The sequence below is a fragment of the Olea europaea genome, chromosome 11 (genome assembly GCF_002742605.1).
Source record: "Olea europaea var. sylvestris chromosome 11, O_europaea_v1, whole genome shotgun sequence".
In the NCBI taxonomy this organism is placed as follows: domain Eukaryota; kingdom Viridiplantae; phylum Streptophyta; class Magnoliopsida; order Lamiales; family Oleaceae; genus Olea; species Olea europaea.
The window spans coordinates 3,277,039-3,291,728 of NC_036247.1; the positions used below are offsets into that span (position 1 = coordinate 3,277,039).

Sequence of the window (14,690 nt, forward strand, 5' to 3'; positions counted from 1 at the left end):
GAATGAAATTCCTCATGGAAGAATCTGAAGATATGAAAATTGGAATTGAGCAGTTAGAGGAAATGGCAGAAACTATCCAACAAAATGTCAAGTTGTTGGTGGAAATCTTTAATTCTCATTCCAAATATACCAAAGAATTGAATGACAGAATTGTTGATATTACTTCACAATTCGAGTCATTAGATACCAAACAGGAAATGCCAATTGATACAATCTCAAAAATACAAACAGGTACACAGTCAGGAAGCAGCAGTGGACCCATCAATATCAAACGAGATATAGCAAGTCCCCGGAAGGTGACTATAAAAAATGGTGATGAACATACAAGAGTTATAAGAATCAAAACTGATGAATATGATGATACCCCTTTATCATCAAAAGAAGAAGAATATAGATCATTTGCCAAGATTGTCTATGAATTGGAAGAAAATGAATCTTATTTTATTGTATCAGGAGATCATGTTTATCCTAGATTAATAATTACCCAAGATGCAGACCCTTTCATGGTCAAGATGGCAGCAGATTATGGATTTCTGGATTTGATCTATCCAGGAAAAGATTTAAAAGAAATTGAAAAATTTGATGATATATTCAGGGCAGAAGTTTCAAAATTTGCCCAAGGAAGATCGATTTATATCAAATTTTATTCAATAAGTCCCGAAATTGATGGAAGGATATACTATCCTGCTGAACATATTATTACAATTGGATATGTTGGCCGAGATTTCCAGATTGAAGTTGGCCAAAATAATAAACCATTACCTAAAATCAATAAATCATGGATTAAATCTCGGAGAGTTTTGGGGATGAAAGTTCTTTACAACATTGCAAAGAACTTATATGATAAAAAATTCAGATGCTTGTGCCAATATGAAGGATGGACACTCCTTACAAATAATGGAAAAGAAAAATCTACCATCTTGAAAGAATATATCCAGAAATTTGATACCCATCAAATTAGTGGAAGTCCAACAACAATCCAAGAATCATGCAGATTGAGGGAGTGCCCCACATGTAGACAAAATTGAAAGATTGATGGAGGAAAAAGGACCTACCACTACCAAAGCATCTAGCCAGCTGCATATGAAGCCAAAGATGGAAAAGCAATAATAGAAAAGCATCTAGCCAGCTGCATATGAAGCCAAAGACGGAAAAGCAATAATAGAAAAGCATCTAGCCAGCTGCATATGGAGCCAAAGATGAAAAGGCAAAGAATGCATGTGAAAATGTAGACCCCAGGAGGAAAAGAATAGAGAGGCATGTGAGCCTTTTTTCAAAATTCTGATGTATGCAATGATGTAATAGATCAATAATAGTAAGTTTGAGTCATGTATAAATAGAGGTCTTTGGGAAAGAATGGAACATCTCGAATTGAAAACCATTTTCTTTCCTTAAGCTTTCTTCAAAATCAGTTTTTCTGGAAACCCCTTGTATAGAATAGAAACCTTGTATAAATCATTATAGAAATAAAATTTCAATCTTTTGATATCAGAAAAATATGAGTTTCTAAACCTCCTATCCCATAGATTCTTGATAAATTGAAGAAGATAGTTTCTTTCTTACTTTAACAAAGAGAGAATTTTCTTTACTTAAGAATCTTTATTCTTAATTTTAAGAAAAGATACAGTGAGGGCAAGAAGCTGAAGTAGCAGAATTCCCATTAAGGCAAGAGGCCGTTTGAGGGAGCAGTTTGCAGATTCAGAGCCTGAAGGTCACTCGGTTCTAAGAATACAGATTTAAGATCAAAAGTAAGGTAAAATTATTGTCTTTGTTAAATTTAGAAAGAATTCTTCTAATATCTTGAAAGAATCGTAGGGATTATTACTTTTCATGTTTGCAAAAAACTTATCTAACATGTTATTATTATTCATAAAGTTTGCAAGGAATTATCTGAATGCCAGGTTATACAATTAAAGGATTAGATAATCTGTTAGAAAAACTATTAGAAAAAATAAGAAATATTTTTGCCCAATTAGAAACTATGGATGTTTCATCTAAGGAATATGATAATCTTAGTAAATTACATGACAATTATATTACAGATTATGCTAATTTATTAGATCAAAGGATGAAACTATATATTAAAATCCGAAATGAGAGAAATAGAAGAATTTTGGAACTATCCCAATAAATTAAGGATATCTTGTGCAAAATATGATAAGTCATTTCATTAAGGATATTATAGACATTTTACCAAAAATGAATAGTAGCAGGCCATTTATAAAAATCTCCCGACTTCCTCGAACTCCGACGATCAAAAAGTCTGTTATTTTTTTTTTAACTTAATCCATGTTTATATGGCTAAAATCTATTTTACATTTCTTAATTTATTCTGAATTTTCAGTTATTCTGACATAATTAGAATCGCTAATATGAAACAATTTCGTGATGCTCTCTGGAAAAAGCTTTAAAACGTGAATTTGCGGGCATTTTTTTATTTTTATTTTTTTGGTGAAAATCTGCAATATATATACATAATATTATTTCTTACGAGCTATGAAGCTCTGAACAATCCAAGTAACAATTTTTAGGTTCAAAGTTTAGTATTTGGTAAATCTAACAAAACCATAATCTTCTTCTTCTTCAAATATGACAATTTTTTCTTTTTCAGTTTTATGCATTTATTACATTACATCTGAAGCAGTGGATGTGGATGAGTTGCTAATGTTTCTGAGGGAAGACAAGAACAAGATTTTCTAGTATAATTTGACTCTTAATTATTCAGGTAATCTATTTAATAAGGATCGATAAACTGTTGGATTCGGATCCATCTTTAGTTAGTCCGTAGTTTATTATATTCTACGCCTTAGTATTCGAGAAATAATGCTCTTCTGTTTAATATTGGCGGGGGTTGGATTGTGAAAATGGATTTTGACATGTTTGTCTTTGTCTTGTTTCTGAATTTTGTACAAGTCATCTACGTTGCTCAACACACCTTTACGATTATTTTTCTGGGTTTCAGGTTTCGAGTTCTTGTAATTGGAGGAGGTTTTAAATTCTTTTTTCGAGAAAATCTAATCACAAAAAGAAGATTTTGATGGGTTCAATTGCAGAACCAGTCCAAGAAATAAAAATCAGCAAGCCCCCGAGCCATTGTCCTATTAGTAACTTTTTCTGCGTACACAGCTTACCACGCTACACGAAAAACTACTAGCATTGAGAAAAGTGCACTCGATCCCCAATCACCGGATGTGAACTTGAAATCGTCCTTCTCGTGGAGAAGGGCATATGCACACAAGCCATTGGAGATCACTAGAAATTCATGGATGCTTGGAGCGGGTTGGGAACCATTTAATGGTTCCGATGGTACATCATTGCTCGGTGAACTTGACGTGGGGTTCCTCTTTGTTTATGCTATCGGAATGTTCTTCTCTGGGCACGTGGGTGATCGAATGGATCTTAGACGATTTCTGACTATAGGAATGGTGGGAACTGGTGTATTCACTGCTCTATTTGGAGTTGGATATTGGGCGAACTTTCATATCTTTTATTACTACTTGATAGTCCAAATGCTTGCCGGATTGTTCCAATCGACTGGTTGGCCTTCTGTGGTTGCAGTCGTAGGTAATTGGTTCGGCAAGAAGAAGCGAGGACTTATAATGGGTATATGGAATGCTCACACCTCGATTGGGAACATTACAGGGTCTCTGGTTGCTTCTATTTTGTTGAAGTATGGATGGGGTTGGTCCATGGTTGTTCCCGGTCTAGGTACAACTTTTATCGGGCTAGCCGTATTTCTTTTGTTACCAGTAAGTCCTGAATCCGTTGGAGCTGATATAGACTACGATGATCTCCCCTCTCCCCAAAAAGTAGGAGAAGAAGTAGCAGAACCTCTGTTGAAGCCAGGGGTCGAAGATGAGTCAGCTGTCGGATTTTTAGAAGCATGGAGAATTCCCGGCGTTGCTCCTTTTGCTCTCTGCCTTTTCTTTGCTAAGTTGGTGGCTTACACGTTCCTCTACTGGCTTCCTTTCTACATTAGCCACACAGGTTCAAAAATTTACTCAATTCAACTCTCTTTTCATCAGAATAGGTTTCTTTTTATTCTCATTCAAAATTTATCGATTCATATGTGCTTTAAATTCACTCTCTTCTGTATTCACAATGCAGCTATTGAGGGAAGGTATGTGTCAAATGAAGAATCTGGGTCTTTATCTACAATGTTTGACGTTGGAGGTGTAGTTGGAGGGATCCTGGCCGGCCACATTTCTGATCGGTTAGGTGCACGGGCCATAACAGCCGCAAGTTTCATGTACTGTGCTATCCCGGCCCTCTTTTTCTACAGAAGCTATGGGCACGTTTCCATGACTGTCAATATCGTCCTCATGTTGATCACAGGCATGTTTGTGAATGGACCGTATGCGCTCATCACAACTGCAGTTTCAGCTGATCTGGGAACACAGCTCTTTAAGAGGGAATTCCAGGGCCCTAGCCACGGTCACGGCCATTATAGATGGGACGGGTTCCATTGGGGCCGCCATAGGTCCGCTGCTAACAGGATACATTTCAGCGAGCTGGACTGCAGTTTTCTCGATGCTGATGGTATCAGCTCTAATAGCTGGCTTGCTTATAACAAGACTCGTGGTGGCCGAGGTGACTGTAAAGTTTCAATCAGCACACGCATCCGATAGGTCAAGGTCATCTACACTTGAAGTATGATATCTCTAAAATGGCTTAAGATTCATTTTTCCGCGTGACAACCCGTCTCAAGTTAATATCCTGAGAGGTTATGGACGATAGGAAGGCGTCTTACTTTCTTCTTCGCAATTTGAAATTACAAAGAGAAGAACTGGCCGTTCTCTTAATTTTATACTTTGTATAAAAGCGCATCGTGTTTACATTCTTGTTCGCATAAGCGGTAAGCCACAAGAAATGCTTATCATTAGATCGTAACCTTCTCATTTGTTATATACAGTACAAGCTTATGGGACATTTTTAAGTAATACAGCTGCAGAAAGGTGTCTTCCAATTCTTGAAAACCCAGAACTGGATCTTTTGATGCCTTCAAGCCCGTGGACATCTTTTGCTTCCGCTTGGATCATATTTCTCAAAAAACTTTTCTAATCGAACAAAATACTTTCAGAATATTATTCAAATATATTCAAAAATAACCTTTTAATTTCAAAAGTAGAAAAATTCTGCTAAACTGGTTCTAAGGGTCATCAACTTGTACTCATTCAGATACTCACCATCAATAAATTTTATTTATTTAACATTATGCTTTACCCTCAAACTAGGTGATGGTTGAAAGCGGGGCCACTCCATTAATAATTTCAGAGTTTGTTAATCCACCCATTTTTAATAGATTCCAGCTAGCAAAACTAAAATACAGTATTTCCACACATTTTTTGTTACATTTCGAATTGACCTTCTTGTATTTATATATTAGGACATTGTTAAATGTACATCAAGCTTTACATAATAAATTAAATAATATCACATGTCACTATATCATCTGTCAGTTTAAAACATAATCAATTTTTCATTCAATATATTCCTTCACATCATTTTATATAATCCCTTATGTATCATTTTCATGTACAAGTAGCATAATTCTATATCTTAAGATGTGTATACCTTTGTAAATTAGTAGGCACGAGTTTTACCATTCCTAATGTAATCCACTCAATTGCTCAAAGACCATGTTCTCCCATTTTGTAACGTTTGGGCTTCTTTTTTCTTCTTACTAAAGAAAACAACAAAATTGAATGGCTAATTAATTATAACAGAAATTTAAACTCATCACCGAACTTTTACAATGATTTTACTGCATGTATATAATGAATTACATAATGTCACATGTTACTATATCATTTGTCAATTTAAAATTCAATAAACTTTTTCATCCAATTTTCTTCCCTCCACATCATTTTATGTAGTCTTTTATGTACAATTTTTATGTACAAGTAGCATAATCCTAATTACAATCTCATAGCCAAGGCAGGGCAACAGCAATACAGATTCGGTTTGTAGAAAATAGAATTCTGGAGAAAATACAGCTAAGGCTTTGAAAAAGTGAATTAGAAACATGCAATTCATTTTTCAATAACGCTACTTAGGCCAAACCCAATCTAGGTGACACTAAGTAGCTTTACTCTTTATTATCATCACAAGATTGAAATAACATCAATCATTTTCCAATTTTCTTATCTAATCCTAGACTTCTCGTTTGCACATATCAATCGTTTTTTAATTATCTTATCTAATCCTACACCTATGGTTTGTGTGTACAAAGTAAAACATGCAAGCAAATGTGAACACGTGTATGCATACTTGTGAAAGTGCACACTGCAGATCAGTCCTAAATTAGGTTGATTTACAAGCATTTCAACCTGAAACAATCTCTAAATGTTGACTTGAAAATGATATAAAGCAATTACATTCTTAGTAACTAAAAGTAGCAATATTAAGATTGATGCCTCTCTCTTCGAATTTATTTACCAAAATCCTACAACTCTTGTATAAGGGAGACTCTTTAGGTCGATGCAAAATCTCACCAATTTTGGGGTCCTAAAAGATGGAGCCTCTGGCCGCAAAATGTCCACAAGACCTGAAAGTTGTGTAAGAAATCATCAGTAATATTAGAGAGAAGGATGAACAATATACCTAATTAAGATTTAACAATGTAAGTATAAAATACGAATGTATTTCTGAATCCCGTATAATGATTAAATCACTTGTATCGACATGACGAAAAAAGCAGAACTAGAACAAAGATAAAGACAAGAATTACAAAGAATCTGCACAACAATTTCATCATAAACAAGACAGATTATCAACTAAGATGTAAATAAATTACAAATATAAAACGAAAAAGAATAAAACATTTTGATCAACCTAGGAAAATCTACAGAAGAGAAACCATGTAGAAGAAGATACTTGTAAAACAAAGACACACATCTAAGAATTTCCATAGTACCATACGTTTATTTGCAATATAATGCAATAGCTGGATGGAAGATATAGTTCTATAGAGGTGAAGGAATGCATTAAAATTAAAGTCGATCGCTGGTGTAATCTAATGGAATGATTCTATCCATTCACCGAATCATCTGTTATACTGGAAAGATGAATATTATATAGATTTCAAATATTTCAAGTTCCAAAAAGTTACTACTTTCTAGTTTCAATTACATTTGACCCTATTGAGCCAAGCTCATTTGCAGAAGCCACGTCACACTTAATTTTTTGTCCAGTTCTTGAAGATTCAGCCAGATCTAGTTTTCCATATAATGTCCAGATCCTGATATTTCTCTAACATGGAATTTTCTTGTTTGTTTTGATATCTTTCTCAGAATCTTAGATTTGAGAAGAACAAGCAAAAAAAAAATTCCAGAGCAAAAAGTTACCTCTCTCTTTGTTGATCTCATCTTTCGCGCTAAAAGGCATCTACCAAAAACAGAAGAATAGTTTTGATATGGAATAATCTGGCATTAAGGTCTCGTGTTAATGGATAAGCTTTGGGCATCTGAACCTCAACTGATTGTAGCTCACAGATGGCAGACTAGAATTAAGTCGTCATGAGTAAAGAATCAACACAGTAAATAAGTTAAATGAATTCGCTTACAATGAACAAAATTTTCCTACAGAAATAAGTTCTTAATTTTGTTGTGCAATAGGTAAAAGTACATGCAGGTGCAACGAACTGGAAATTTTCCCATCACTTCTCCGATAGGAAAAGAGTCAACCACCAAACTCCACTGATTGCAGTATATGTTAATAAATATAGACTAGTAACTTAGTTTGCATCTCATAAAGATCAACAATCAACTACTTGAGCACGAAACATGAAAAAAACATAAGCAGTATTTGAAACCACAAACTCCTAATCGATTTACCTACATTGAAAGGACTTAAAAAAAAAAAAAAAAAAGGTATAATAGACAACGGCTGATGCTTTATGGAAAAGTATTGAAGGCTTTGTTCTCAAGAACGAGAGTGAGCACATCACTGAAAGAGAAAAAGGTGATAAAGCCATGCAGCCATGCAAGTAGCAAATAATGTCAAGTCACGTGCCGGAGTCAAGTTTGTTTCTGAGTTTGTTATTCTGTTTCAGGTTGTTAGTGAATAAGTCCAAGTGGATAAGTCTTGCTGATTATTTTTCCTAAATCCGTAGCTTAATTTTTGCATTATTGTTATCATTTTGAAGGCTATAAATAGCCTCGACATGTTCAATAAAAAGGTGTGAAAAATCTATTCAAGCTTCCTTGATATTCTTCTTCTGCTTCCTGTTTAAATCCTTATCTTTTTCTGCTTCCTGTTTAAATCTTTATCAGTGGTATTAGAGCCGGTTCTGATTATGGACACTCGTGGCAAAACCAATGCGGAATTTCACAATGAGGTGAATGAATCCTTGGCTCGACATGAGTCCAATTTCGACCAAATCAATATGGCTCTACGAACTGTATTAACTGAGTTACAGGCTTTAAGGGTCTCTAACACAACACACACTAGTCCAGCTGATGTTAACCCATTTTACCCAGGTGAAACTTCACACTCTCCAAATGCTGTGCGGCCCAAAACCCGTAATGACAATTATCACCAGCATATCAAGCTGCTCTTTCCTAAGTTCAATGGCGAGGATCTAAGTGCCTGGGTTTACAAGGCGGAACAATACTTTAAGTTTCAAAACATTGCTTGCGACCAACAAGTGCAGTTGGCTTCTTTCCATCTAGAGGGCATTGCTTTACAGTGGCACCACGGACCACTCACTTGGGCGGAGTTTACCAAGGCAGTCCTTCTTCGTTTTGGCCCCACAGATTATGAGGATCCATCTGAGGCTTTAACTCGGCTTAGACAAACTACCAATGTGGCTGAATATCAAGAAGCTTTCGAAAAGCTTTCCCACCGAGTTGATGGCCTGCCTGAAACATTTCTTATTGGTTGTTTTATTGCGGGACTTCGAGACGATATTCGCATAGATGTAAAAATCAAACAACCTAGCACCTTGGCTGATGCAATAGGAGTTGCCCGATTAATTGAAGAACGAAATCAATTACAGAAGAAAACAAACCAACCAATTCGTTCCCAACCAGCCATAATGGCACCCAAGACGAGCCTCAACCGAACAGCCGGCATACTTGGCCCTCCACCTAGCCAGCGTGGGAACCCAAACTCAAATATGACTCCGACCACATTTCGACGTATCACCAATCAAGAGGCACGAGAGCGACGTGACAAAGGGTTATGTTACTACTGTGATGAGAAATTTGTTCCAGGCCATCGGTGTGAACGCTCGCAATTATTTATGATGGAAGATTTACCTCACCTAAGCTTTGATGGAGATGATCTTGCTGAACATGAACCTGAGGATCCAAAAGTTATGCCCGAAATCTCTTTCCATGCAATTTCTGGGACAAACCATCCTCAAAATTTACGTGTATTGGGCAAGCTGAAAAACAAGAATGTTACTGTACTCATAGACAGTGGTAGCACCCACAACTTCATCAATCAATCTATAGTCAACAAGTATGGGTTACCAGTAATCCACGATAAGAAATTCCAAGTCATGGTAGCCAATCGAGTGAATACAGATTGTGCTGGACAATGCCAAGCACTCACCATTACCATCCAAGGTAAACCCATCACTGCAGATTATTATGTTCTCCTTGTTGCCGCATGCAAATTGGTTTCAGGAGTACAATGGCTGGAGACTCTCGGTCCAATCGAGACAGACTATAGGCAGCTAACAATGACCTTCAAAGTTGGAGAAGTTTCCCACACATTCCAAGGACTAAAACAGGCTAGCATCGAAGTTTTAACGGAAAAAGAATTTGGTTGCCTACAAGGTAGTGGACTTCTCTTTCAAATCTTACTCTCAGTAGATAGCTCCCAGCTAAACTCCTACCCTCCTGACCTAACCCAGCTTTTAACCACTTTTCATAAAGTATTTGAATCATCGACTAACCTACCGCCAAAGCGATTACATGATCATCGCATTCCCCTACAGCCAAACACGGAGCCAGTAAGTGTTAGGCCATATCGATATCCTTATTACCAAGAAACTGAAATTGAAAAGATGGTGAGGGAGCTCCTGCAATCCGGATTGATAAGACCAAGTAATAGCCCATTCTCATCACCGGTTCTATTAGTGAAGAAGGCAGATGGTGATTGGCGATTTTGTGTAGACTATCGAGCATTGAACCATATAACAATCAAGGACAAATACCCTATTCCGGTTATTGATGAGCTCCATGGAGCCAAATTCTTCTCCAAGTTAGATTTAAAAGCTGGCTATCACCAAATTCGGGTACAAGAAGAAGACATTCAGAAAACAGCTTTTCGAACACACGAAGGGCACTACGAGTTCCTTGTAATGCCATTTGGCCTCACCAATGCACCTTCCACCTTCCAAAGCCTCATGAATGACCTCTTCCGCCCCTATCTTCGGAAGTTTATCTTGGTTTTTTTTGACGATATTCTAGTGTATTCACAAACATGGGAAGATCACCTCTCACATCTATATATAGTTCTCACCATTCTGGAAACTAACCATTTATTTGCTAAAAGGACAAAGTGCAAGTTTGGTGTTACCCAAGTTAACTATTTGGGTCACATTATTTCTGAGCATGGAGTGGCTATGGACCCAACAAAAATACAAGCTATCCTTGAATGGCCAACACCCACCACAACCAAGGGAGTACGTGGATTTCTCGGGTTGGCAGGATATTATCGAAAATTTATATGAGATTTTGGATGTATAGCTGCCCCATTAACTCAACTCTTATCCAAGGAAGGATTTAAATGGAATGAGGCAGCCGAGTTAGCCTTTAAAAGGTTGAAGAAAGCGTTGACATCGCCACCAGTTCTACGTATTCCCGATTTCTCCCAACGGTTTGTGATTGAATGTGATGCAAGTGGGATTGGAATTGGAGCAATCTTATCTCAACAAAATCGACCAGTAGCTTACTTCAGCGAGGCTTTGAAAGGATCAGCTTTGTTACTGTCTACCTATGAGAAAGAAATGTTAGCCATTGTCAAATCTATTAAAAAATGGCGCCCATATCTTCTTGGAAAACCGTTTACAGTTCGCACAGACTAAAAAAGTCTTAAATATTTACTTGAGCAGCGGATCACTACCCCAGCACAAACTCGATGGCTTCCAAAGATCCTTGGATATGATTATGAAATTGAGTATAAGCGGGGGCCCAAAAATCAAGCTGCTGATTCATTGTCCCGTGTGGTCGAATTTCAATTCCTATCCATTTCCATGCCACGTGCGGATTGGTGGTCAATATTACAAAGTGAGGTGTCACAGGATCCCTTCTATACAAAACTAAGCCAAACATAGTCAGTCCACCAATTGGTTTAACGAGATGGAGTGTGGTTTAAAAATGACAAGGTTTACTTGAGCCCAACTTCAAACTTGATTCAGAAAATAATTTTCGATTGCCACTCAACGCCTACGGGAGGACACTTTGGGTTCCATAAGACTCTCTCCCGTATTAAACTCAGCTTCTTGTGGCCTAATATGTGCAGGACAGTCAAGGAATTTCTACAGCAATGCACTATTTGTCAACAGTACAAAACAGATTGTATGAAGCCGGCTGGGCTATTACAACCCTTACCAATTCCGGCTCAAATATGGACTGATGTCTCAATGGATTTTATTGAAGGATTACCGCCATCAAATGGACATACTGTCATCATGGTAGTCGTTGATCGCTTAACAAAGTATGCCCACTTTGTAGCCTTGAAACATCCATTTACCGCAATCATTGTTGCCAAAGCATTTGTAGCCAATATAGTTCGTCTCCATGGCATTCCCACATCCATTGTCAGTGATCGAGATAAGGTGTTTATCAGCTCCTTTTGGCAAGCATTATTCCAATTACAAGGAACCAAGCTTTGCATGAGCTAAAGCTACCATCCTCAATCTGATGGCCAAACGGAGGTAGTAAACCGTACCTTGGAGCAATATTTATGATGTTTTGCAGGCGATCGACCACGGAAATGGCTAGAATGGATTCCTTGGGCTGAGTTTAGCTATAACACATCTATCCACTCCTCCACTAAAATGACGCCCTTCGAAGCTGTATACGGTATTCCACCCCCAAGTGTACTCACTTACATTCCTGGCACTTCCCACATCCAAGCAGTTGATGAATACCCACGTGATCGAGATGTCATTCTGCGTGAGTTGCGTCACAATCTTTCAGTAGCCCAACATCGAATGAAGTGTCAAGCCGATCGACATCGGCGAGAGGTCTCCTTTGAAGTAGGTGACTATGTGTATTTGAAGCTCTAGCCATATCGTCAAACGCCAGTGGCATTTCGAGCTTCAATGAAGCTTGCCCCACGTTTTTTTGGTCCTTATCAGATTATTGAGAAGGTGGGTACAGTGGCATATCGGTTAGCTCTCCCTTCTGGCTCCCAAACTCATGATGTGTTTCATGTTAGCATGTTACGGAAGCATTTGGGTCCGTTAATCACTCCAATTTCAAGACAACCTCCACCAGTAACAGATGATTCTATTATTCTTCCCGAACCTGAAGCTGTCCTGGATGGTCGACTCATTCATAAAGGAAATTATCGTCCAAAGTCTGAGGTTTTAATTAAATGGAAGGGGGCTCCAAGGGAAGATGCAACCTGGGAAAATGAAAGGCGCTTTACAAAGAGATATCCAAATTTTATCCTTGCGGACAAGGATCTTTAAGTGGGGGGGATTGATAAAGCCATGCAGCCATGCAAGTAGCAAATAATGTCAAGTCACGTGCTGGAGTCAAGTTTGTTTCTGAGTTTGTTATTTTGTTTCAGGTTGTTAGTGAATAAGTCCAAGTGGATAAGTCTTGCTGATTATTTTTCCTAAATCCGTAGCTTAATTTTTGCATTATTGTTATCATTTTGAAGGCTATAAATAGCCTCGACATGTTCAATAAAAAGGTGTGAAATATCTATTCAAGCTTCCTTAATATTCTTCTTCTGCTTCCTGTTTAAATCCTTATCTTCTTCTGCTTCCTGTTTAAATCTTTATCAAAAGGATAAAATAAAACGTGTTGGTCATACCTGTTGGGGATCATCACGTGTTAGATCCTGGTTCAATTTAGCTAAAGTTTTCTGCTAGCCAGTCTGGTGTTGATTTTCCTTTTCTATCTTTAGTGATAATTTGTTCTACTTACAGTCATTGACTAAGTAGATACTTGATTTTCATTGATACAGCAGTGATCCAAGAGATGTCATTGATGAATGTTGTGCAGCCTCTAGGTAGACAGAATTTCGTAGTCTTGGTATTGAGTAAAGTTGATTTACACTTGGACCATGATTTTCTACAAAAAATTCAAGCGTCATAATCATCAACATTCTTGCTTTAAATTTACTCTCAGCGTTTTCTTCACATTTGTTGAATATCGTGACAATTTAACTTCCATTCTTCAACCAATCATGGGAAAGGAACTCTCACTTAATTGTTACTTGCTTTCATGATGACAAAGGTTAGCTCGAAAAATATAAGTCAATAGATCTTAATACCTAATAAATTGAACCAATGGAACAATATTCGGCTCCACGAGAGGCCAAGTCATAGTAACATACACAAGGCAAACCATTTTGATCTTCAAAATCATTTGCCATTGAAATAAATTTCCTTCAAAGAGTATATTAAATTAGAAACAAAATAATCAAGATTCAATCAAAATACAGAAGTTCTAAGTCATTTCTTCAAGGAAAAATCTTAAAAAAGTGAACGAGGAATTGTGTGAGGGAACACCTGAAATCGTCGAGAGTAATAATCAAACGGCATCGTCTCCAGGCTTCTTCGGCTTGCGGTATTTTTCTTCCACTTTTTTTGCAGAGAAAAGGGCCTCATTTACAACCTTCTTGATGTTGGGAACATTATAATTCTGGGCAATGTAAATTCCAAATACTGTTCCAGAAATGAACGAGAAACTGCTCCTTATAATACCCATCACTATATATATATATTCTTGTGAAGAACAAAAATAATCAAAGGTTAGGGTTCTCTTTTATTTGGGAATTTATACGAGTTTGTTATTGTCAGAGGATAACAGAGCTTCCGGCGCCTTAGCTTCTGGAAGGAAATGACAGATTGCCCCCGTGCGCGGCGGCGGTCTTTCAGAACTGGAGTGCTCGATTGTGAAGAAAGGAAAATTACTTTTTGAGTTCACGACGCCACGTAAAGATTGTCGGCTTTGTCCGAATTAGCGTTTCAGTCTTTTAGATCGTTACGTATCTATCTAAAAATTTATATTTACAAATGATTTCTACTAAACATATAATGTTATTATTATAATTATTTTGAGGTCTGAGCATATTATTTTTATTTGTGACAATAAAATTACATTTTTGGACAAAACAAAATAACTTACTTATATTAATAGCAAAATATATTTCCTTCAAAAAATAAAATAAACTAAATATTTATTTTGAAATAAATAGTTTATTATTTCTAATTTTGACAAGAAAAAAAATTCTTTTAAAACTAACATATTTTCTTACAAATAAACTTTCAACATTTAAGCTTAGTCAACTATTGGAAGGTAAATTTAGAATTTATTAGGTTAACTTGATTAGTTGTTTACCATATGGATAAATTTTAGTATTATTTGTTGAATCTTGCTATTTGTACATCAAATTTTATTTATATAATGTCGCATGTCATTTTATAATTTACCGGATTAAAACACATAATCCTTATTTGTAGGAGGTGACTTTCATTAAAGATTTAGTTATTTTAA

General features: G+C 36.7%; 2 protein-coding genes across 8 annotated transcripts; one reads left to right on the top strand and one right to left on the bottom strand.

Annotated features, from left to right (window-relative positions):
- The first annotated feature begins 2,566 nt into the window (after positions 1 to 2,566).
- LOC111402998 (putative glycerol-3-phosphate transporter 1) lies at positions 2,567 to 4,950 on the top strand. Its single transcript, XM_023031337.1, has 3 exons — positions 2,567 to 2,725; positions 2,963 to 3,987; positions 4,108 to 4,950. The coding sequence occupies exons 2-3, from the start codon at positions 3,267 to 3,269 to the stop codon at positions 4,626 to 4,628; spliced, it is 1,242 nt and encodes a 413-aa protein (XP_022887105.1). The 5' UTR covers positions 2,567 to 2,725; positions 2,963 to 3,266; the 3' UTR covers positions 4,629 to 4,950.
- Positions 4,857 to 14,163, bottom strand: LOC111402999. Of its 7 annotated transcripts, XM_023031338.1 has the most exons (4): positions 13,703 to 13,721; positions 7,347 to 7,424; positions 6,495 to 6,547; positions 4,857 to 5,057 (listed from the first exon to the last, which is right to left on the bottom strand). In XM_023031338.1, exons 2-4 carry the CDS (start codon positions 7,384 to 7,386, stop codon positions 4,920 to 4,922), a joined length of 231 nt encoding a protein of 76 aa, XP_022887106.1. In that variant the 5' UTR covers positions 7,387 to 7,424; positions 13,703 to 13,721; the 3' UTR covers positions 4,857 to 4,919. The 7 variants fall into 7 exon arrangements, 2 of the variants coding, with proteins under 2 accessions (XP_022887106.1, XP_022887107.1); XR_002704390.1 differs by lacking the exons at positions 4,857 to 5,057; positions 7,347 to 7,424 and adding an exon at positions 5,064 to 5,683 and having other exon boundaries at positions 13,703 to 13,966; XR_002704389.1 differs by lacking the exons at positions 4,857 to 5,057; positions 13,703 to 13,721 and adding an exon at positions 5,064 to 5,683 and having other exon boundaries at positions 7,347 to 7,501.
- Between the last annotated feature and the right edge of the window lie 527 nt (positions 14,164 to 14,690).